The sequence below is a fragment of the Misgurnus anguillicaudatus genome, chromosome 3 (assembly GCF_027580225.2).
Source record: "Misgurnus anguillicaudatus chromosome 3, ASM2758022v2, whole genome shotgun sequence".
In the NCBI taxonomy this organism is placed as follows: Eukaryota; Metazoa; Chordata; class Actinopteri; order Cypriniformes; family Cobitidae; genus Misgurnus; species Misgurnus anguillicaudatus.
The window spans coordinates 31,748,535-31,773,064 of NC_073339.2; the positions used below are offsets into that span (position 1 = coordinate 31,748,535).

General features: G+C 37.5%; 1 protein-coding gene across 1 annotated transcript in view; it reads left to right on the plus strand.

Moving 5' to 3' along the window:
• Positions 1-24,530, plus strand: part of chrna8 (cholinergic receptor, nicotinic, alpha 8) — a 94,846-nt gene that overhangs the window by 11,765 nt on the left and 58,551 nt on the right. Inside the window, exon 2 of the mRNA XM_073864525.1 lies at positions 15,604-15,743. Coding sequence (XP_073720626.1) covers positions 15,604-15,743 — 140 coding nt within the window. The remainder of the gene's footprint in view (positions 1-15,603; positions 15,744-24,530) is intronic.

The following is a 24,530-nucleotide window of genomic DNA, read 5'->3' on the forward strand; positions in this document are numbered from 1 at the left end:
GTGCACAGCAAATATGATGGCGGAGTGACGCAACTTCATTAAAAGGACTTTTTAGTATTTACTTTGCTTTAAATCAACTTATTTAACATAACTGACATTAATGCACAGATGAGATGTGTAATAAATGCCTGATATGTATGCAGCTTAGAGAAGAACTTACAGAGTCACACTGATCCATCAAATCCCGTCCCAGTAACCACGTAACTTTATGAATGAAACAGCCATGAATGAATGCTTGGTGGATTTAAAAATGCTAAATTAAATTAGTTTTTGTTATTAATGCTTATTAATAGCCTTCTAAAATCACGTTCAAATTGCTGTTCACTTATCAGGTTGAAGGCTGAAGCAATGCCACCACACGTAGCAAACTTTTAACAAGATTTACCCAAAGTTATATTAATATTTACTAGATAAACATTATTTAAACATATAAATATCTGTTATTAATTAATTATTTATTTTCTCCGCGAGCTATGTCAGTTTGATACAATTAATGCTTGTGTAAATGCATAGATAAACAGCGTTTTTTCAACAGCCATTTCATAAGCCATAACAACAAAATATTATTATTTTGACATAAAATACCAGTTAAGAAATGCAATGATATATAAGCTGGTTTGTTTGTTTGTTACTTACAGGATACTGTATTATTCCAGTGATATTATTTATTAAATTAATATTATTCTTTTTCACACCCCTGTTTTTTACATTGTGTGCAAAAGGGAGTGATTGTTATTATTATAAGGGTTTGTTAAACAATAGTAGTATAACAGTAAATAAAAATTGTTTCAGCATATCAGTATTGGTTTAAAAAAATCCCTACTGTAGTCTCTCTACTTTTAAATTATTCTACTCATCTTTTCACGTTCTCTTCTCCCTTTGCATTATTTCACCCTTCGAGTCACTGTCACAAAGAAAGCTCCCATTGAGTTCCTTTTTCTTATTAGGTTACAGCATTTGCATGAAGTTAAATAACCACACCATTACCATCAGCTTCAAACTCTCTGTAGGTTTGCTGACCTCATGACCACCCGTCTCCCACAGGGATGTCCCTGATAGTTACTGTATGCTAGTGCTAAAGGAAGTTGTGAGGAAAACTTCAGTAGGCTTGTTTCACATATAATTTGTAGTCTTGTAAATATGTAATACTTTTATGTAATATTGTGTTCTTCTGTTTGTTCAGCTTTAGACACATCGGCTATTATTTATCTACTTCCTTGCTGATTTGTGTGTCGTTTGCTGTGACTCGAGGGCTGTTTTGTGTGCCATGAACGTGAGCAGAATGTGTTTTGTCTGAAACACAGCAAATTCAGTGTCTTCATTATGAGAGTATATGTCACATTTCTGAACTATATTCAAACCAACCACCAGGTCCTGCATCTTCCCTCAAGCTAAAATCCTGTTTACGAGTGGTAATAAGATCTCTGTCTTTGGTGATTACAGGTGACGGGCGAGATAGATTTCTCCTGGTGATCTCAAATGTCTCCTGTGACAGCTTGTGTTTTGATTTCGAGAGGGCGGTTAGGATTATGTTCATTCTGACTTTCTGAGCTTTCCCATACATGCTTGCATTCTCACACATTGCAGATAACCTTGTGTGAATAAATTGTAGCTGGCTACTGTCAGCAAACATCATGCTACAGTGGCTTTAATAACATTAGTCCACAAAACAATCATGAAATTTTAAAAGGGATCGGTTTGCAAATATTTACGTATCCCTCATATTGTTCCAAGCCCATTTTGTCTGTTCCATAAACAAAAACTATTGCACAACCGCAGTGGTAAAGTGAGACCTACGGTGGTAAAGTGCGACCCACGTGTGCACGTCACAAACTATGAAAAATATAAATTACAATCTAGCCCAGCAAGATGTCTTCAAGTTCGTGTGAACGCAAACAGCCAGCAGACTCAGTTAGTGCGCTATTTGCAAGGGGAGGCAACTGAAGCCAGTGACCCGCTTGGTCACTCAAGGTTGAGAAAAAGCATCAATTTGCACTACCAGTCCAGTACACCATCAGAACGCGTTTATAGCGTGGCTGGAAACATCATAACCCCAAAAAGATTTCTCACTTGAACCATGTGTTGTTTCACAGATGGAAGTGCTACAGCACGCACATAGGCGACGATCCTGTGGGTGCTCCAGGGCTGGGCTCGAGCACCCACCTAAATGACCAGGCACATATGCTCATTTGCTTCACATTTCGCGTCTAATCCCCATCCAGATGCCTCTCTCAGTCTACCTAATCACTCATTTAGCCGTAGTGGCTTGGTCTGCATATATTAGGGTGGGACAGATGCAGTAAATTGTCACAGATGATCAAAAGCAGACAAATACTAATTGTATTGGTAGAAAGAAGCAAATGTGGTGACTTATATAGATAAATAGATAAATATATTGATAAATGACAATTACAGTTCTTCTTAAATGAAAGGGAATGTTATGTCATAAGTATCATATAAGAAATCACAAGAAATCATCACTTGTTGAAGCAGCACTCTATTCCTTTGGTCTTATTTGAACAAAAGAGCAAGTACTGCATTGTCATGGATGGAATCTGTCATCTACTCACAGTAGAGACACCGAAAAGTGTGTCAGACTTTCTCGCCATGGACTCTAATCCTCTAGAGCCAAAGTGTTAAATCCTCTGTTGCTTTCTCTATTGTTGTGCTTCGTGCTGTGATTGGTGTGTGGAGAGGGAGAGGAAGAAATAAAGAGAGAGAGAGATTTTATTAAAGACTATTACTGAACCAATCATTTAAAAAGTAAGTTTTATCATTTATAAAGTAGGCTAAGTTTTTTTCAAAGCAGTTTTCAAACAGAACATTAGCTTAAGCATTTATACAGCCATGTCATATGTCCGGCTGTCATCACTCTTCCAGACGTGTGTGAGATACCAGGAGATTGCAGTCCCATCCTTTAACAAACTTCCATGCATTAAAATGCATGCATAAAATTCTCTAGCATACTGTAAGCATTTTAATAAAACACTAATTTACTGTACACAAAGGACTCATATGCCCATTCAAACGTTTTTTTTTAGCCAAATGGATTTTGCATGCAACCTCAAAATCAAAAAGCGTCCATTAATCTGTTACTTGTCTTTTAATCTGTTTAATATGCAAAATATTATTAATATTATTAATATATTTTTGCCATTTTGATAGCGCTTTGATCGTGTTATTACTTTATTCTGGCGACAGCTAGGCACTGCAGTCAGCGCAGTCGCAGACGTCATCAGCGTCTGAGCGCGCTCACAAGCTCTTTGCTGTTGCTGCTGCATTTTGCTATCTGAGGAATTAAATGTGTAAGAAACATTCACAACATTTCCAAACCCCAGTACGGTAATGTGCAGTTCACCTCCTCTGTATAGAAAATGTATGGTTTTAAATGTGACAGTCTCGGCGTTATATTAGTAGAGATTTCTAGATTCATCTTGGAACACGCCAAAGTTTGCCAGAGTTCACGGGGGCGCGGAATCACACATGCTAACATTTGAGATAAAATTGAATGCAAAAATCCGTTCCTCTAATAATTTTATCTAAACATATTTTTTTAAATCATTATTGAACATTAAACTCAATCACGTACTACTATAGCTTATGTAATTTTCGTTGTTTATATACTTTATGGATGTAAAATTACATTAATTTTATAGGATAATGCAGTTGTTGTGCAAAATGCATTAATGACACAATTAAACAAGTCATTAAACAAAACATGCTGTTCCAGATGTAAATGATGCCAATATGTAATTATTCCGATTGAATAGTATTTGATATGAAAGTTAGTCAACACTTTTATTTTGGAGGTTTATGCATGCATGCATCCATGCAGGGGCGCTCAAATTGTTAGAAATGTTAGTGCCATGGAAAAGACTGAAAGCTCTATAATATTTAGTTTGATGTTTGTGTATGCACACATTTCTGTGAGTTGTGCACACTGTGCCCCCTTAAAAAAAATTGGTGCATGACGCCCCTCACTGTGCACATTATGGTTATGACTTCTGCATAATAGTTTATACAACAATTCAGGCTTTGACATCATTTTATGTAGTTCTTAAAGGCACACCGCAGAACTTTTGTATTTTTCACGCCTAGCGCCCCTAGAGGCCACAAGCGCGGCAGCACTGTCGCAAAGGAAAAGAACTGGCCAACCTTAAAACTAAACTAAAAACTAAACCTTTAAAACCCTAAACGATCAACATTTTGAGGCATCAGGGAGAAACGCAGTCATGTTACAGCTTTTTGATGACGAACTCGTGGCAGAAGCCATTTTTTAATCTGAAGGTGCATCCTCCGGATGTCGTATTTCTAAGCTGCATACGTCATCAAGACTGCCTTATTTCAGAATATTAACAATTATAAGGTTGACTATTATACTTGTTGCAGTATGCTTATGACTTGCGAATGTAATGCTCAGTTTACCTTAAAGCGTAACTAAACCCCTGGTCAGAGCCTAACTCCACCCACTGGCAATATTTGAAAAATGCAAGAAAAGTGGGCAGATCCCAACGGAGATAGAGGGGACAGACTAAGCTTGTACCAAGTGTGTGGTGAGATCGTAACAAGGGCGTGGTGAGCTTGAATCTGCTTACTTCTCGAGTTCCTTTTTGTACCCAACATCCAATAGGAAAATTCAACTGCAGTAGCCACCGTTCAACCTGAAGAGGGCAGCACTCAGAAGTTTTTACACCATATATTGTAGTATTGAAACACTTTATATACATTTGTCAAAAAACTTACTAAAATCGATGAACAGCACTAATAAAGCATAATTCTTACAGATCATTAACTAAAAAAAGTTGGTTTAGGGTTTAGTTACGTAAGGAATAATTGACGACGGGCCATTGAATTATAAGAAAATAATGCACACCAAGGTGGTAATGCGGCACGACGCGAAGCGGAGTGCCGTTACACCGCAGGTGTGCACTATTTTCAAATAATTTAAAGGACCGGAGTCAATTATTCCGCTTATACCACGGTTACCACAAACATTGCTCTGTTGCCTATTTTTTAGACATTTGAAAAGATAGGTGTGCGGTTTACTGAATAATAATCAACACCCATAGAACATTTCTCAGCCAATCAGAATGCAGCATTCAACAGACCCGTGGTATAATCTTTAATAAACCAGGCTTGATGACGTATGCAGCCTGCATATTTGACCTCCGGAGGCTGCAGCCTTCCAATTGAGAAAAGACCAGAAGTATTTCCTTGCCTTTTTCGAAACAAATATTGTTGCATCGTCTCTCTCTCTCTCACCACCAGGATTTTCCGCAATGGCACTCGTTTTTCCTCTCTTTTGTGTGAAAATTGTCGCTCCAAATCCAAGTAAACCGAAGTGTTTAGGTCTGCCACTTTGTAATACGTCACGCGAGTGACAGCGGAACGCAGCAAATGAGAGAAGATAGAAACGCTCGGATCTGATTGGTGAATGAATAGGGATTGGTGAATGAATAGGGTTTAGTTTTACACTGTGTGAGTTTGAGCAAGTTTGACTGCTATAGCATCCTGGATTGTAATGTAAATACCATAGACAGTAAAAGAAAGGTAAATACGTGAACACGTGAAGACAGCATCTGAATACAGGGAACTATATGCAAGATAATGGCCGTCATTTATAAAGAAGATTGCATTTATGTATGAATCAAGATCGTGAGTTTATATAAAACATTGTCTTAAAGGGGAATCAAACCCGGGTCGCCCGGGTCATAGGTCCGTGACACTAACACGGTGCAACAGAATCACATAATATAAGTTGCTCTCTACACACCTTAAGTAGCCTCCAGCAAAATTCACGTTAAAAAAAATTGTGTGGAGGAAGTGATGTATGCCGTAAAGCAGTCGAATTTTGTAGTTTTTTTTTGTGCTCTGGTTACTACCCGAAACCCTAAGTTTTAAAGTACGAGTAAAAGCGATACAGACCCCGTCAGGCTATGGTAGACGTGTCATTCAACCTATTTAAAGTCGATGTATTATCACAAGGGTCTTGAAAATGTATTATAAAGGTTGAAAAACTACATGATGTCGCTTTAAGTAAAGGTTTGGGAGCATAATACACATTATCCTGCTTATTAAATGGCTATGTACCACATAGTACATAATTGGACATGTAATATTGATCTGAAACATTTTGGCACCAAGTCCAGTATAGGTAATATTTGATTAAATAATATATTACTCTATACTTTACCCCTGGCTAGATGCACTATAAAAATGAAACATAAAAGCTGAGCCCGAGTAAACAGCCTAGTCCAGAGTTATTGTAGCCTACATATCAGCATGTGCATGATTCAAAATTCCAAACAAAAGTGGACAAAGAGTGATCCAAACAAACAATGTCTGCTGGAGCGATGAAACAAACACTGACAGCCTGCCACTCTTATGCCACAGAGCGAGATAAAACAGCGGGAGATGAAGTGATTTAAGTGAACGGCCACACGTAAACCATAAAATTCCTCTGTTCAAGACAAACCCATGAGAGAGATAATGGTGTAATGGTACAAAAAACAGACGAAAATTATATAAACAAACGCTTTGGTGAATGTAAAACAGCATCAGCTGGGCAAAATTACATTCATCTGTGGTGATAAGTAAACAAAAGTCTGCTGATGCAATTAAAACGATGTAGTGATCTCTGGCATTACTACAGTATGCATTAGTAAACATTTTACATAATTTAATTTAGGCCAAATAAAATGTTTACTAATGCATACTGTAGTAATGCCAGAGATCATTACATCGTATACTAGAGTCATTTAAATAAATAAATAAACTTATAATAGGGAAAAGCGACTTTGTCTAATGAACAAAACCACTGATTATCTTTATAAAAAATAATGACTAATATATGTATTTTTTTTTTTTTTTGCATCTGTCTGTAACAGCTACACATACAAACTTCATTTATTTACATGTACTACATTTAGTAGACAATTTTATCCAAAGCAACTTTTAAGCTTTATATTTTATCAGTATATCTGTTTCTTGGGAATCGAACCACAGACCTTTACACTGCTAACACAATGCGATAGCAACTGAACTGCATGAACACTGCAAACACACGGATACCAAAGTGCCTTTAGGGAAGTCACGCCACTAGGTGGCCATGTTTGCAGCACCTCCAGGCAGTTATTTCAGTCATGCAAAACTAAAGTCCTATCTACTTGAATAGGAAAAGACAGATATCTCTAAAATCATGTGCTAAAATAAAAAAAACAATATATTACCGACCAACATTTAAACCTGACATTAACTCTACCATAAATTTAGTTTCTTAAATGGGGGATCTAATTTGTATTTCATGCATTTTGACTTATTAACACTGTTTAAGAGTTAGATTCCTCATGCTAAACATAGGCAAAGTGTCAAAAAGCAGCTGGACGTATGACAGAGTATTTCTGTGCCAAATGAACTTCACCAGAGATTGTACAATTTCTGATTTTTTTTCCGAACATAAGACATTCTTGCTTTATTTCTATTATGAGCAATTTCAGTGCAGGAAGTATGGTCCTTATATGGGTGATTCTCACGAAACCATTGGAACACCACGGCACTAATGATTTTAGCTATAAAATGTGTAATATAGTAATATTAAAAAGCATCAGAATTAACAAAATACTGTGTTCTACCTTGCACAATGTGTGATTTTAACATAAGAATTTACAATTTGTCAATTTTATCTAATTTTCTGCTTAAATTCTCATTACCGCAATGCGTCCGGCTATGTTTGAACATGCGTTATGTTGTAATTAAACAAATTAACACAAAAATATTTAGAAAAAAATAAATGGATGTTTTGCTAGACTACTTTAGATGACAGAAAAAATATTTACTGAATATTCATGTATAATAATAATGAAGAAAAATTAGGAAAATGTTGTGTCCATGCCTGATGTTCTCATCCTCCGCAACACTTTTTGAGAACAGTTTAAGCACACATACATAATTTTAATAAAGTTTGATTTTGAGTGACCAAGCACATGGACCAGTTACTTCAAGATGGCTACCAGGTAAGATCATCTCTTTATATCTTTACAGTTAAATTTGAAATATTCTCTTGTCAGAATGCTTACACGACATTTTGATTATCATTACCGAAACAGGTAGTTTTCTACATTTCGAAAATGTTTTGATTTACAATTTTTTTATGAAAATGTTCTTTATTAAAGTCTAATTATATGCACTGAATAAAAATGAGCAAAGTCTTCATGGCTTCTCTATTTTTAGCAAAACATACTGGGGTACCTCATCCTCCGCAACACCATTCTCATATACCGCAATTATTTACTAGCAGTTGCGGTAAAGAGAACTTCTGTTTCGGAAATGAGAATTTAAGCATATTGTTTATTACTTTTAAATATCTCTTATGAATTTAATACAAATTTAAAATGTAATAACTGTTGATATTTTGCTTTATGATGCTTCATTGTAGACAATCAGCAAGTGAGAAAAAAGCTTAAGCAAAGGCCAGGTTGACAGAGTTCAGGGAGAAACTTTACAACAACCCAGAATGTCTCGAGGAGCACAGAAGGAAGGAGAGAGAGAGGTTAGGTTTGGAGATATTACTAGCAGGTGTATTTAGCAGAAAACACACTACAGTGTTAGGAAATGTACATGACACACACACAACGCAACAAGTCGATAATATATTATGATGTGTACATACATTTTTTTCTTCCAATGTTGTGAGACATGCTAATTTAATGTAATGCTTTCTTTCCACTTTCAGGTATCAAAGACAACCTAGCGATGGCACACCACGCGTCTAGGCGCTGCAACAGCAGTTGGTTCACAAGATCCACAAAGTTGGATCCCATGTGTGCCAGCATCTCAGCTACCTGCGACCGCACAACGCGCGCTGTCTGCAGCGTCAGATTGCTGCCTGGGGGCGAGGGACAAAGGGAGACTACCTCCTTTCTGCGCAGTGCGTGAGTCACAGACACCAGAGAGGATGGCCTATAAGCGCCCGGCGCTGTGACAGAAAGGGGGTTGCCGCACAATTCATTAGGACTGTGCATTAACCCTTTCCGCCTCTGCTGTCTTCGCAGCATGTGGGTTGTGTTCGAGAGTGGGGGGGGGGGGGGTGTTGTAGACGCTTATGTGAGGACGGGCCCTGGGGCGAGCAACACAAAACCAACTGAAGAGATAAATGCTCTGTTTTTGACAAAATAACAATCTTTATTACATTTAACACAAACATTTCAACATAAAGTCCCTGCGTCGCCCGCAACAGCCAGGGGGACATCCAACGAGACTCTCATTCTTTTCCGCCGCTCAGCGTTCTCTTCTTCACAGCACTCTCGTCAGGAACGCGGCTTCGTTCCGGACGGCAGTCCCCCAGGACCCGGTTTCTTGCATCATATACTGGAGGATTTGTGCCAGGGACTCTTGCGATGCACCCCCGGTTCTGGTCCATGAGACACAGGGTGGTGAGGTAGGAAGTGGCTCATAGCCTTAGAGCTTTTCACCGCTTCCAAAAAATGCTCCGTGATTGTGCCCACCGTGTCCCCACACAGGCCAGATAGAGAAACAGGCGCGACTGTGCATGAGCACCATGAGTGGTCTTCGTGGCCCTTATCGCCATAGTGTGCAATGCAGACAGAGCCTCTCCCGGCGCGGGTATGCTTTTTCGGACAGGTGTGCTGTCATGAGGCTTCACTACCCTCAAAGCTGTGCCACACCATCCAAGGACAAGGACAAGGGGCAGAGGTGAGCAGCCACAGCGTCCTTGATGGGGGGAATACACAGGTAGCCTACCTAAGAAAAAAAATGGGGGGAGGGGTAGCCCATGCTTTGGTGACTTTCCTCCGAGCGGCAGCGGGGCGGCCCGAGTGAAGAAAACAAAAGTCAAGCTTGCTTCTCTGGGAATCTTGTGGGGTGCTCCACTCAATCTCCAAGTCCTGCATGGCTTTAAAGAGAATGCGCACCAGTTCCTTGTAGAAGGAGGGCTATGTGGCTGATGCACCACGTGGAGCCTGGTCCCAGTCTCCGTCCAAGGCTGTCAGAGACATCTCATCTTCCTCCGCTGGAAACCCAAAGGAAACAGACATGGCAGCTCCCGGTTCAGTACACAGGCTCTTGGCGACAAACTGTAGTGGTGAGAGAGGGGAGGACGACCACCTGCGGCTCTTTGCCGGCAGTGGGACACTGCAGTAAGAAACATCCAAGGGCGATGTTGAGCCGGGTCCTGAGCACCTTCATCGGGAGATCCTCACAATAAAGGACACCCTGAGCCAACAATTGCCGCCTTTGGGTGGAGAAGCCCCAAGCAGAGCACAGAGCTCGTGTGAATTGGGTGGGTCCATCAGACCTCCGCACCACAAGCAGATTTGCGACATCCCGGAACATAGAGAGGGCTGCTTACATTTTAACCTAAATACAATTTTGCTGCCTATGAAGTCTGTCCTAAAGCATTTCTCATTGTCATTGTCTCATAAGGCAGCGAGTCAACAAGTCAGCTGTCTAAGCTTTCGGACACAGCCTCTCTCTCTCGCGCATTAATGGAAACAGATACAGAATGATAAAAGGTCAGAAGACCAAATCATATCCAGCAAGGAAATATTTTTCATCTTATTTACACAAATGTTTTGTGATATCCAGCTGACATTAGCTGGCCATTTCTCAATCCGATGGTTGCAGCCTTCAGAACTCGCATTTGTAGGCAGCATATGTCATCAAGACCATCTTATTTCAGTATGTTAAATGCATAATGGGGACTTAAATATGACACAAAGGGATATTAATATAGGCCTTCCTGTTCTCATGTTTTTTCTATAATATTTTTTTCAAAGACTACACAATAAAACAGTTTTGAACTTGAACGCATGATGCTGTAAATATTATCAGTTTTTTTCTACTTTATAATTTGTTTTTAACTAAATCTCAGGCTAGTATATCTATTCTCATTACCGAAATAATTAACCTCATTTCCGAAACCTATGTATCATTACCGCAACAGATACTTATTAAATGTTAATTTCATCAATAGAAGCATAATACTTTTAATTTAAATGCATGTGCAGAATCTCCAAATTATGTTCTTTCAGGTTTGTCATGTCATTTTGAAAATGTGTTAGGTTTCTTCAAAATATTAAAAAAAATAGTTGCAAATTGTGGAAGGTGTTGCGGTATATGAGCTAAATAAAACAAAATTAAAAAAACGTTAAATTTAAAATAAATATTATTTCAGAATTTCAATTTACTGTGCATGACTGTTAATAATCCATTTTTAAAAATGTGAAATTATATTTTTTAGGACTTACTTTTTAAATGATGTTACAAAAAGTGTTAAATGATAAGTAAACTTTTTTAAATTAATGTTCCCATATACTCCAGACTTTGTTTCTAATGTCTGGTTGGAAAAAAAGTAAATTTAAGCAATTTTTACATTTTCATGCTTGACATTTTTCAAACCAAGTTTTCGTGAGAATCACCCATATGGGCACTTCACCTGGAATAATGAACACACACACACACACACACACACACACACACACACACACACACACACACACACACACACACACACAGTCAGGCATACATGGTTTATGGGGACTTTCCATAGACGCAATGCATTTTATACTGTCCAAACTGTTATATTCTATTCCCCTAACCTACCCCAGTCCCTAACCCCAATGTCACAAAAACCTGTTGCCAGTCTTTAATCTATGAAAAACTACCATTTAGTATGTTTTTTTAGCGTTTCAGTTTATGAGGACACTTCCTGTGTCCTCATAAACCATGGTAATAGCATAGTTAACATGTAATTATACACTATTCATGTCCTCGTAAACCACATTTGCCAACCCACACACACACACACACACACACACACACACACACACACACACCAACCAAGAGATGATACGAAATAAACGTCACCAGAGAGGTTTTTTTGTTTAGAAAATTTAAAGGGGGGGGGTTCAATGGTATTTCAAGCATTCTGACTTATTAACACAGTTATAGAGAAATTTCCTCATGCTAAACGTAGGCAAAGTGTCAAAAAAGTAGTTGGACATGTTACAGAGTTTTTCTGTGCCGAATGCACTTCGCCAGGGTTCGTACAAGTTTTGGAAAGTTTTTTTTCGATTACAGGTCCAACTGACGTTTCAGGGGTTTTCTATACGTATCACTTCTTTATATGGGCACTTCCCCCGGAAAACCCCGCCCACCCGTCAATCAGCGGGAGACGCTAGAGCTTGCAAACATCTTATCACGCCACTCAGCTTTCTTTAATTTCAAAACTCAACAATGGCACGAAAGTTGAAGTGTGTTTTTGGATGTAAGGAGAAGAAATCCAGCCTTATGAAAACAATAGATATAGTTTATTATCCGGGGTAGCAGCGGAGTTTTGCATATGTGTTTGATGCGGTGGATTTTCCCAACCGGGTCATGACGAGTTGCACGCGGTAAGTAAGACTTCTGTCTTATGTTGGAAATAGTCGCGTGCATATTATATAAATGACACAAACATGTAGTGAATCATAAGTTAAAACAGTGTTGTATAGGGCCCTATTTTAACGATCTAAGCGCATTGTCTAAAGCGCACAGCGCAACGTCTAAATGGGCGTGTCCGAATCCACTTTTGCTAATTTAACGACAGGAAAAATGGTTTGTGCGCCAAGCGCATGGTCGAAAAGGATTGGTACAATTTTATAATGAGAAATGGGAGTATTTCGGGCGTAACGTGCACTCTAAAAAATGATGTGTTGGATTTACTTAAAATACATATATGCACCATTTTTGCATCACACTTTTTAAGTATTCCCAACTTTGATAGTTTTACTTAAAATGAACAAGAAAACCTGTGTTTTAGGTACTTAAATTTTTAAGTAAAGAATGTTAATGAACTCAGGTATTTAAGTTCATATAACACATATTTTCTTGTTTATTTTGAGTAGAATTATTCCGGGTTGGGATTGCTTGGAAGGTGTGATTCAATGGTGGTGCATATATATTTTAAGTAAATCCAACACATATTTTAGAGTGAAGTTGGAGCAATTTAGTATATCCAATTCAGCTAATCTGCATGTTTTGGACTGTGGGAGTGTACACAGAAAGGTCTCCTGAACAAAGTCTTTGTCTGACTTAGCTCTTGCTTGAATCAGAGACCTTTTTGCTGTGGGAAAACAATGATGCGTGCCACTGTGTTGCCCTCTACACTGAACACACACTTCTCAATCATGGTAACAATGAACAAACATATTTTTTTCAAAATAACTCTAAATACAACATATAACTAACATTAACAACATATCAACATAAATAAACCCAGCAAACATTAAAACAGTCATATTTTTTAGTAAATATTAACCAAAGAAGTGAACATGTCGCAATGCATGCTGGGAACTATTCAGACCATTGTTTTTTTTTAAATTGCTTGTTCAGATTACTCAATTTGGCAAGTTGGGTAAACAAATTAGACAAAAACTTAAAACTTCAGTCAACAAATGATATTTGTTAGCAGGATGATTATGCTTATTTCATTCAGTGAACACAAATTAATGAACTTCAACAAGGAAAAACTTTTTTTTCTTTTTGTTTTTTGTTAAAAGAACATTTTGAAGTTGGATTTTTTACAGGGCATGTGCTTCACAAAATGGTTACGACAGATGTCATAATTTTTGGCTGGAAAGGCATCATGGGAAATCACGTGGCTCTATAGTTACTTAAAATGTTATGCTAGATTTACTTAATTTTGATGCAATTGTTATAGTAGTTAGCATTACTTATGTTTTTTCATTTTATTTTTGGATACATTTAAGTTCACCTGGTAACTTAATTTTTTGTGTTACACATACTAAATATGTTAAGTAGAGGTTGAAAAGTTATAAATACTAAGTTTTTTGTGTTTAATCCAATTACTTTCATAAGTTATGGTTGTTCAGCCAACGAATCGTTTTTTAGAGTGTGCAATAAACCAATAAGAGTCTCATAAGATATAGCCCATAGTGTTGCATGACTCGTATTCGCTCCTCCCACGTTATAACTCCTCCTTCTTCATTCTTCATCTTCGTACGGTATCGGAAAGATTCAGTAAAGCTAATCTTTCTTTTATAAATCTGATTAAACTAAAGACTCTTCGGAGATATAAAGGATGTCATACTACTATATAGGTACTCCAGATTAACATCAGAAATGCAGAAACAGCGTTTGTTACTTAAGCTTTAAGGTTGTTCCGCTTCCCAATGAACCCAGCATTATCAAAACAATGTATATAGTTTATGGATATTGTTTATCCAAGGTAACAGGAGTTGTGTGTGTTTGTTTAATGCTGAATTTCGTTGAAATTGAGTAGTCCCAACTGGGTCATGAGTCGCAGGCTGAAAGTAAAGCTGCATCAAATGTCTGTGTTTTATTGGCAAACGGCGAGTAAGTGCATAAAATGTAAACAACACGAACATGTAGGGAATCATAAGTAGTCCAGAGATAATGAGATAATGTCTTGTGTGTTTGCTTGGACACTTTGGAGATATGGAGGATGCAATACTACTCTATATGTACTCAGGATTAACCTGAGATGACCAGAAACACTGTGTGTTATGAGACCTTTAAAATCAAATTGTGCAAAAAAACACATTTTCCCAGTCGTTTCGTATACTGCACATGCGTACAGGTTGGCAGGTGCCCTTTACGCGACTCTGTCTAGAGCCCCTCTCCCAAAGATTGGCAGGCTTTATCAACTGATGATTGGTTCTTTTAATTAGAAGGCGGGGCTTTCGTCGCCAGAGCCACCATATTGCATTGCCCCCCTATATCAGTGCTCAATCTTGTTATATCTTTATATATCTTTAACAGATCCAGAACATACACTTCTCTTAATGAGATCATTGCAGTGTGAATGACATCTCTCTGTTGAAGGTTTGTTTATTTGATTTATGTAGGAAAATCTGCTTATATAACAACACACATAATTAAAAGCCCTGCTTTCTTTATCTAAACATAGAGACATCCCCATAGACACTCCAATTGAATAATGATCATTGAATGCCTTTATTATGTCATTCATTAGTTTGTTTATACATTTAATTTCTCCATTTCAGTGCTTCTTATACATGAATAAATCTCATTTGTACACATCAGGGTGTCCAAGTCCCCTTTTCAGCAGGAGTTGACAGTTGTGAATATGTTTATGGTTGAAAAAATGTATTTCTGCATCAATTTTCCCTACTTCTCTCAGTCTGTCTCGTCTCAGTGTTTTTATCTGATAGAACAGTGGTTTTCAAACTGGGGGCCGCGAGATGGTACCAGGGGGGCCCCAGTTTTATGACATTTTATAAAATACATTCATTTATCATGAATTCTGTGTAATTAAACCTAAAAAAATAATAAGCCAACTAACCAACAGCACTACTAGGTCTAATTTTATATGTTTTGTTTAATTAAAATATTACATTTTAAAAAAGTTTTTGTCATACATTTTCTTTCGGGGGGCCGCGAAAAAATGCAGTGTACACAAGGGGGGCCGCACACTGAAAATGTTTGGGAACCACTGTGATAGAAAACAGCAGTGTCACCTTATCTACTTACCTAGCCTGTAAGTCATCTGTCTTAAATACATTGTGTGATAACATTGGGTGTTGTTTTTTTATTTTTCTGTAGACTCACTACAGGGTGAATATCAGAGGAAGCTGTATAAGGAATTGATGGAAAATTACAACCGATTGGAAAGGCCTGTGTTGAATGATTCGGCACCCATTGTAGTGGAGCTGGGCTTTACACTGCTTCAGATCATAGATGTGGTAAGTGTTTGCCACACCATGTACAGTATGGGGCCTGTTTTAATTATCTAAGTGCATAGTCTGCAGTGCACGGCACAGGTGCACTTAGGGCGTTTTTCCCGAATCCACTTTTGCTACTTTAATGATGGAAAAAATGGTCTGCGGTCCAAAAGGGTTGTACTTATTCTTTTAACGAGTCATGGGTGTGTTTTGGGCATAGCCTAAAATAAACCAATTAGAGTCTCATCTCTCATTCCCTTTAAAAGCTTGTTGCACTTGCCTTCAATGGTGGATTCCCTATTTACATGCAGAATTTGCAAGAGCAAAGACTGAACGATTATCCAGAGAGGAAACAGATCTCCATTCGTCATTACTTCAAATAGGTCATTTTGATTCATGCAGTGACTATCCATTAGGACATAGACAGTTTTATCTTTATGTACACAATAATCTTTTACATTGTAGTTCTTTCCTTTTTAATATTTGGCATGTTTATTTGCTGCTGCAAAATAGCAATGAACCGACAATGTGCCTCAACACACCTCATTTTCAGACCAGCACGCCTTTTTAAACAACATGGATGTAAAAAATTATAGGAGTGTCCCCGACTAAGGATTTACATATTGGAATCAGAATTGTTGAATCTGGCCTATAGTCGACTGATAGTCGAATCGTATATGTGTGTGTGCATGGGTTGGAAGGGGGACCGGGCGAGGTAGTCAAGAAATGGGTAACTTTTTTTCACAAGCAGCACACAGAAACAACTTTCTGATAAAGTCACCAGAACTGCCTTTCAAGTGATGAATGAAGACGAAACTGACAATGCATTTTTATCTTTTTTAAGTTAAAATGAAAGACAATGTGTAAACATTCGTTAAATGATTCCTCATAACATTTTAAAGCAACGATGTACAGAACATCACACAAAGAAAACATTTTTGGTAACTAAACCTAACAAAATTACATGTTTTGTAGTGTTTCTTGTAATCTAATAATTTTACATAATATTTTTATGTATAGTATTCAGTGTATTTGAACAACCTTAAAATAAGATACATTTTCTTGATTTACATTTGAAAGAAATCACATTAAATATTATTAAATGTTTTTGGATTAAGAGTATGGGCTCTATCTTACACCCGGCGCAATGCAGCGCAAAGCGCGACGCAAGAGTATTTTACTAGTTTCGACCCGGCGCAATAATAATTTTCACGTTTAACGCCATGTTGTTTAAATAGCAAATGCATTCGGTCTGAAGTCTAAAGTCAATGGCGCAATATGTTTTTTGTTATTTAAAGAGCGCGTTAGAAATATGCGCTATAAACGGAACACAGGTTTGCTTATCACATATGAATGCTAAGCAGCACAAAAACGCTTTTCAAATATAAAAAGATTAAAGGATTGAAATGTAAGAGATTATTATTGAGTCTCTTGGACATAAATGAGGACTAATTATGAGACGTTAGAAGGCGCAAAGAGCTGCTTCACCTGTAGCCTGGTAAGTAAATAAATGCTTTGCTTTAAACAAATTAGTGATAGACCGATATATCGGCCGGCCGATATATCAGGCCGATTTTGCTTGTTTTATGTGTATCGGCATTGGCCGATACGTGGCTGCTGTGTTTGCCGTTTTTTTTCCGGTATTATTTACAGACAGAGTGCTGGAAGCTGCAAGCGATTGCAGGTCATGTGACTAAAAACAACCAACCTTTCCATGAAAACATCGAAAGCTCAGCCTAACAACTGATCATAGCTGGACAAAGCGGGTTTTTATTTCTCATCTCTATATATATTTGTAGTAGTAAAGTGCTAGAAATCAATATCCTTTGCTGATAGTTCCTCGTCATTGTGGAGAGTGCAGTTCATGGTTCCATAGCACCCTCACCTGCTATTACTATTTGTTAAATATAGTTTTTTAAGTTCAATAAATGTTACGTTTTTAAATTGAGACTTGTAACATTTAGCATCATCATTGTGTAATTTTTATGATGTAAATTGAGTGAGCAAAAGCAGTATCGGCTCAAAATATCGGCGCAAGAAAATCGCCAGCCTGTATCGGTCATCGGCTAAGGCTGATAAAACAAAAATCGGCATCGGCTAAAAAATAATCCATATCGGTCGATCCCTAAAACAAATGCATCTGTTTTTAAATGTTTTTTTAAATGCTACCTCACGGATTTATTGTATATAATAACTCTGTACCTGTGGATATGGTGAGATGAGAAATTTTTTTAAGTAATGCTTAAAAAAACTCTTTGCTTAAAAAAACGCTGTCCAAGTGCTGAAACGTTCGAAGAGCCGTTTGTAAATTCTTTATCTCCTGTTTGTTACAAATAAAGTATTTTTATAGTACAAACCTTTTCTTACATACTTGTAAATTATTTTTTGATGATATTGGATAACCATACATTTAAAGCAATTAAAAGCCTGCTTTTTTACTTCCATGACTAAAAAAAAATAACATTTCAATACAAGTGAAAAACAACACAATTATTTAACAATAATCTTAAACTTGGGATCTTTTTCCTCCGCTTAGTTTTTCAGTTTACAAAGTCCGTCATCTAAATAGGGATAAGACATAGCGCCAGCGCAACTGGCCTTTAAAGGGGATGAGAGCTGAGACTCTCATTGGTTTATTGCACGTTACGCCCAAAATACTCCCATTACTCATTAAAAAAAATAGGACCTACGACCATGCGCTCAACGCACAAACAATTTTTCCCGTCGTTAAATTGGCAAAAGTGGATTGGGACACGCCCATTTAGACGTTGCGCTGTGCGCTTTAGACAATGCGCTTAGATCGTTAAAATAGGGCCCTTAGAATGTAAAAATTTTGAAAAAGGCATAAATTGTTACTTACCCTTGAAGAGACGCCACAGGGATTTTCTTAATGTGGCACAAAGAGACCAAGTAAATAAAGCTTAATATAAAGCTGCAAACTTTCTTTGACAGATTTTCTACAAAGTGTACAATACACAGTGGGAAAAATTCAATAAAAATGAACTGTGCCCACTGATAATATATTTTTTATTTACAGTCTTTCGTTGTTTTAGCACCAAATTCCCTTAAGCGATTATACGAAGCTGTTATCGGTGCAAACAAGACTATAAAATCTGTGCTTAATGCCTTCCTGCAGGCAGTTTTGAATACAAAATTGTGACGGATGCAGGATGATGTTGGGACTGTACAGCATCACTTCACCACTGTGATCTCAGCACTCTTCAAAATGCAGAAAGTGTGTTGGAGTGCACAGTACATCTGGATATATGCCCGATTATAGCCTCTCTTCTCCATCGTTTGATCATCATTTGATTAATGACTGCTGCCATGATCAATAGAAAATGTCATTTTTTTGCCAGAAAAAAATTAAAAACTGGAGCAGGCGATCATTAATGACTTTTGTAAACGGGGCACAATTAATAGCAAGCCTAATTGAATATGTATTTACACAAAAAATGACAATGACTTAATTTAAATATGCATAGTATAGCATTTAAGCAGTGCAGACGAAGCCTGGTTAAAATATGTACAGGTTTTTGGGTAGAGATCAAAAGTGGCTGAGAATTTTTACATTATAAGATATTTATCCAAAGTGACCTACAAAACCGAGGCAAAAATAAAGCGTTTCAATTTGACACATGAAGATAGATCATTTTGTCTGTCATTTTTTGTATACCAGATAAATACATGTTGATCGTTCATCTCATGACCCTGACCATGAAACGACCACATGAAGCATAAATCAAATATTATTTTGTCTTAGTAGCCTTGACAGTGCGTGTGTAATGTATCATTGTGGAAAATAAATAAGCCGCACAAAATAAATGAAGGTATAACAATATCAAAGGATTATATGAAGGAGAACGGCTATCGTTTGTCTGTAGGACAATGTTAATTCCTCTTGGAGTACTGCCATGTAAAACCCAAACTATTTAGTTAGATATTGCAGCATTTATTAAAAAGCACATTTTACAGATCAGATTTTTACAGATGAGAATGAAGTTCAAATCTGTGATTTGTGAGGCTGTGGGAAGCATTTAACTGCATCATTGTGTTTAGGTCTCTTGAATTAATCTAATAGTATTAGACTCATCATTGTAGAATATTGGCACATGATCATAGTGTTTTTGCATCTGTATCCCCTATATATAAAAAAAGTAAAAAAAAAGAAAAATAGTGTAGTTAAACCATATATAACTATGGAAAATTAAATTAATGACTTAAGAGGTGTTTTGTCTATGTAGATTAATTTGGATAGAAGAAATGGGGAAATTAGTGCCATTTTTGACCCACTATCATCACCAAACAAGTTCCACAACATCCCTCTCCCTTCTGCTATCGGTCAACAAATTGATTGTCCTGCCCCAAACTCAATACTTTTAATTACCTCCAACTGTTTTCTAACTTTGTTTTATCTGCTTTCAGTTTTCTTTGTAGGGATTTTATACTTGAAGTGTTTACCACTATTCACTGTAAAAAGTTGGATCTTCAATTCAGTTACTTCAATTGGTAACACGTATATGTTTAAGAGAACAATACTTTAAGTGAACAGTGTACATTGAAAAAACGTAGGTGTTACAAATTAAAGTATTTTTTTTAAGTTGATCCAACTTTTCACTTTTTACAGTGTAAGCATACACTCACTGTCCCATTGATGCTGCCCCGTGACCTCCATCACCTCGCTGAAATCTATCTCTATTCACCCGTCTCACCGTGTGAATTATGAAATATCTGTTTATCCTGCGTGTTAAATCATGGCTGCCATGGTGCGGCCCTTGCGTGGCCCCAGATGGCGAGTGGCCCCTAGGCTACGACTAGGATGCTGTGAAACTGTGAACGCATGAGTTGCTCGCAATCAGCTAAGGGTGCTGGGGGTGGCAGCTGCCACACCGCTCTACATCACTGCAATGCCGGGAGCGGAATGAGTTTTGGGGATAGGTGGACAGTGAGACACAAAAGCCTGAAAAATATATAGCAATAAAAAGGCATCCGTTTGATTTGTATTGCTGATGCTGTATTTGCAATGCGTTCAAGCACGCCATACAGTTTTATGGTTATGAAGAAGAAAAGTCTGCTGAAGTGTATCTAAACTGAGGCTTAAATGAAACAAGTTGATGATTTAGGGGGACAATACAATAGTTTGAAATTAATATAGTTCATGTTTGGTTTATGGCGGATCAGTAACATTTCAGCTTAAGCTAATTGAATGAATGCGAAAATTGAGCAATCATATTTGCGTGTCTAACAGTGACCTGTTAAAGAGTGTATAACATTTCCACAGTGTTTCATTCGATTGTTTTGCAGTTCTCATTGTGGAACCTGCAGGTCATACACTCACCTAAAGGATTATTAGGAACACTCATTAATGCAATTATCTAATCAACCAATCCTGGTCAAGACAATCTCTTGAACTTCAAACTGTCAGAATGGGAAAGAAAGGTGATTAAAGCAATTTTGAGCGTGGCATCTGCTCAGTTACTGGGATTTTCACGCACAACCATTTCTAGGGTTTACAAAGAATGGTGTAAAAAGGGAAAAACATCCAGTATGCAGCAGTCCTGGGGTGAAAATGCCTTGTTGATGGTAGAGGTCAGAGGAGAATGGGCTGACTGATTCAAGCTGATAGAAGAGCAACTTTGAAATAACCACTCGTTACAACCGAGGTATGCAGCAAAGCATTTGTGAAGCCACAACACGCACAACCTTGAGGCGGATGGGCTACAACAGCAGAAGACCACTACAAATAGGAAAAATAGGCTACAATTTGCACAAGCTCACCAAATTGGACAGTTGAAGACTGGAAAAATGTTGCCTGGTCTGATGAGTCTCGATTTCTGTTGAGACATTCAGATGGTAGAGTCAGAATGGCTCTGATGGCTACTTCCAGCAGGATAATACACCATGTCACAAAGCTCGAATCATTTTCAAAATGGTTTCTTGAACATGACAATGATCAAGATCAACAATGATCACAGTCACCAGATCTTAAACCAATAGAGTTTTTTGGGATGTGGTGGAACGGGAGCTTCGTGCCCTGGATGTGCATCCCACAAATCTCCATCAACTGCAAGATGCTATCCTATCAATATGAACCAACATTTCTAAAGAATGCTTTCAGCACCTTACTGAATCAATGCCACATATAATTAAGGCAGTTCTGAAGGCGAAAGGGGGTCAAACACAGTGTTCCATGGTGTTCCTAATAATCCTTTAGGTGAGTGTAGGTGAGTTTAGGTGAGGTGACAGTAAAATTTCAGTCTTACCTTAATTTAACATACATGACAAGGGAAACATTACGGTGAATGAGTTTTCGGTGTGAGTTGGCTTCCCACCACAGTGTTGCAAAAAGAAACTAAGAACTAAGCAAATTATACATTTTTGTTGTGGGCATGGCTGTTTAGAAGATAAACTCAAAGAATGAAGGGACGTTAAAATATACTCTTACCGGTATCAACAAAAATCTGAATATTTAATCAATAAAATATTTTTTTATTAATATTAAATAAATGTGACCTGCCTGTGATTTACATAAAATCATAATACATTATGTAAAGAACATTCTGTGCAAATATAACCTTAATATCTTTAATATCGACTGAGTAAGGTCATGTCAAAGATTGAAATAAAGTGAAATCAACTATTGAAATCAAATAGTTTTAGCCTGGATTTTACAGATAGGGTAAAATATGAAAGTTTCATAATTTAATGGCAGTATTTGATTGACACTTCAACATTCAGTTAGTGGAGACAGTTGAACTTGTTTGCTTTAGGGGCCAGTAATGGTTAAAGAAATACACAATTGTTTTGGGACTTTAGCTTATTCACCGTATCCCCCAGAGTTAGATAAGTTGCGAACTCTCTGCTCCTCACCACAGGGCTTCTCAGATGCTGCAAGCAAATCAATCCACCCAAGTACCAGTGCTTCGCCTTCTGAGAATATAGTTCCCAGTATGTATACGGTTAAAAGACGGCTATGTCTCATATGATCTTGTTGTTGTTAAATTGTCATAAATTGTGATCTGATCTTTATCTAAGTCAAGGATATTGACAAACATAATGTGTCTAAAAATAATTACACAAAAAATTCTGATCTTTCATGACTTTATTGAACACACTCATTCAAGATTCACATTGGCGGTGGAAAATGTAGCTGAACCCTTAGAATTAATAACTGGTTGCCCCCCCTTGGCAACAATAACCTCAACCAGCCATTTCCTGTAGCTGTTGATCAGACCTGAACATCATTGAGGAGGAATTTTAGCCCATTCTTCCTGGCAGCTAACTGTTTTAGCTCTTTCATATTCTTTGGACGTCTCATGTGTATGGCCCTCTTCAATCAATCCATAGCATCTCTATTGGGTTGAGGTCTGGGCTCTGACTTGGCCACTCCAAAAAGCGGATTTTGTTTTTCTGAAGCCATTCTGTTGTGGACTTGCTCTGGTGTTTTGGTTTGTTGTTCTGTTGCATCACCCACCTTCTACACAGTTTCGGCTGACGTACAGACATTCTCAGGTTATACTGAAGAATTGTCTGATATACTTGGGAATTCATCTTCCCATCAGTGATTGCAAGCTGGCCAGGCCTGGATGAAGTAAAGCAGGCCACAATTCATGATTTTTCCTCCACCATACTTTCCAGTTGGGATGATGTTTTCTTGATGATGTCCCGTGCCCTTACTATGCCAGATGTAGCGCTGTGTATTTTTCCCAACTTGTTCAATCTTAGTTTCATCATCTTTCTTCAGTTGTTTTTAGTAAGCAGTGGCTTCCTTTGTGGTGTCCTGCCGTGGATACACTGCTTGTTCATTGTTTTACGGATTGTAGACTCATGAACAGAGATGTTAGCAAGTTCCAAATGATGCCTTCAAATCTATGGCTGTCATTCTGTGTTGTTTCTTTACCTCATTGATGAGTCCTTTGTGCTCTTGGTGTCATTTTGACTGAGCGCTCACTTCTTGGTAGAGTAGCAACATTCCGAAGCGTCTCCATTTGTATATTGTATATATGACTGGTAAATTTCTATAGTTTTTGAAATAACTTTGTTACCCAGCTTTATGTAAAGTAACTATTCTTGATTGTAGCTCCTCAGAAAGCTTTTTTTCCCCCGAGGCATGGCTCACAAAAGCGTGTTGTTTTTGTGCAGAGCAAACTCAAAAAGTTTTAACATTGCAAAAAATCATTACTGCTGTGTATCTTGAGCCAACCAATTGCACACATATATATTTAAAGATAGGTCAATCAGTGTAAGCTGTTTTTAGGTAAGACATGCATTTTAGTCTGCTACTAGGCTTAAGCCTGATCTGGGAAACTGCCCCAGTAAATTGACATTAATAATACATTATACAACAGATTAATAATACATTGAATTGGTTACCTACATGCTTAAAAGAAGTTTAGCTTTTAGCAGCATTCATACAGTATAACCACAATAAAAACATTTTTGACTTATTGTAGTTATTTAAGAATAAGATGGACACATGTACATTTTCCATTTTATGCATCAGTATTGCATGAGCAGAAGTTAATCTGTTCAACCTGAAAAAGATGATTTTGAACTTTTAAAACAATAAACAGGATTTTAGTGAATAATTCATCAAAGTACTTTAACAATACATGAGCTTTGCATTTCTGCTTTTAAACCCTCTGGCATGATTTACAGTGGAAGTAATAAAAGAAAGCATGACTTTTATTATTAAAACAAAGTCTAAATAATTTTCTGGTGGTATCCTGCAAACGCTGCTTGACAGAACCTAACTTGTATTTAATCTGGAACATTCTTTTAAGAAAGTCATGCATTATATATAGTTTA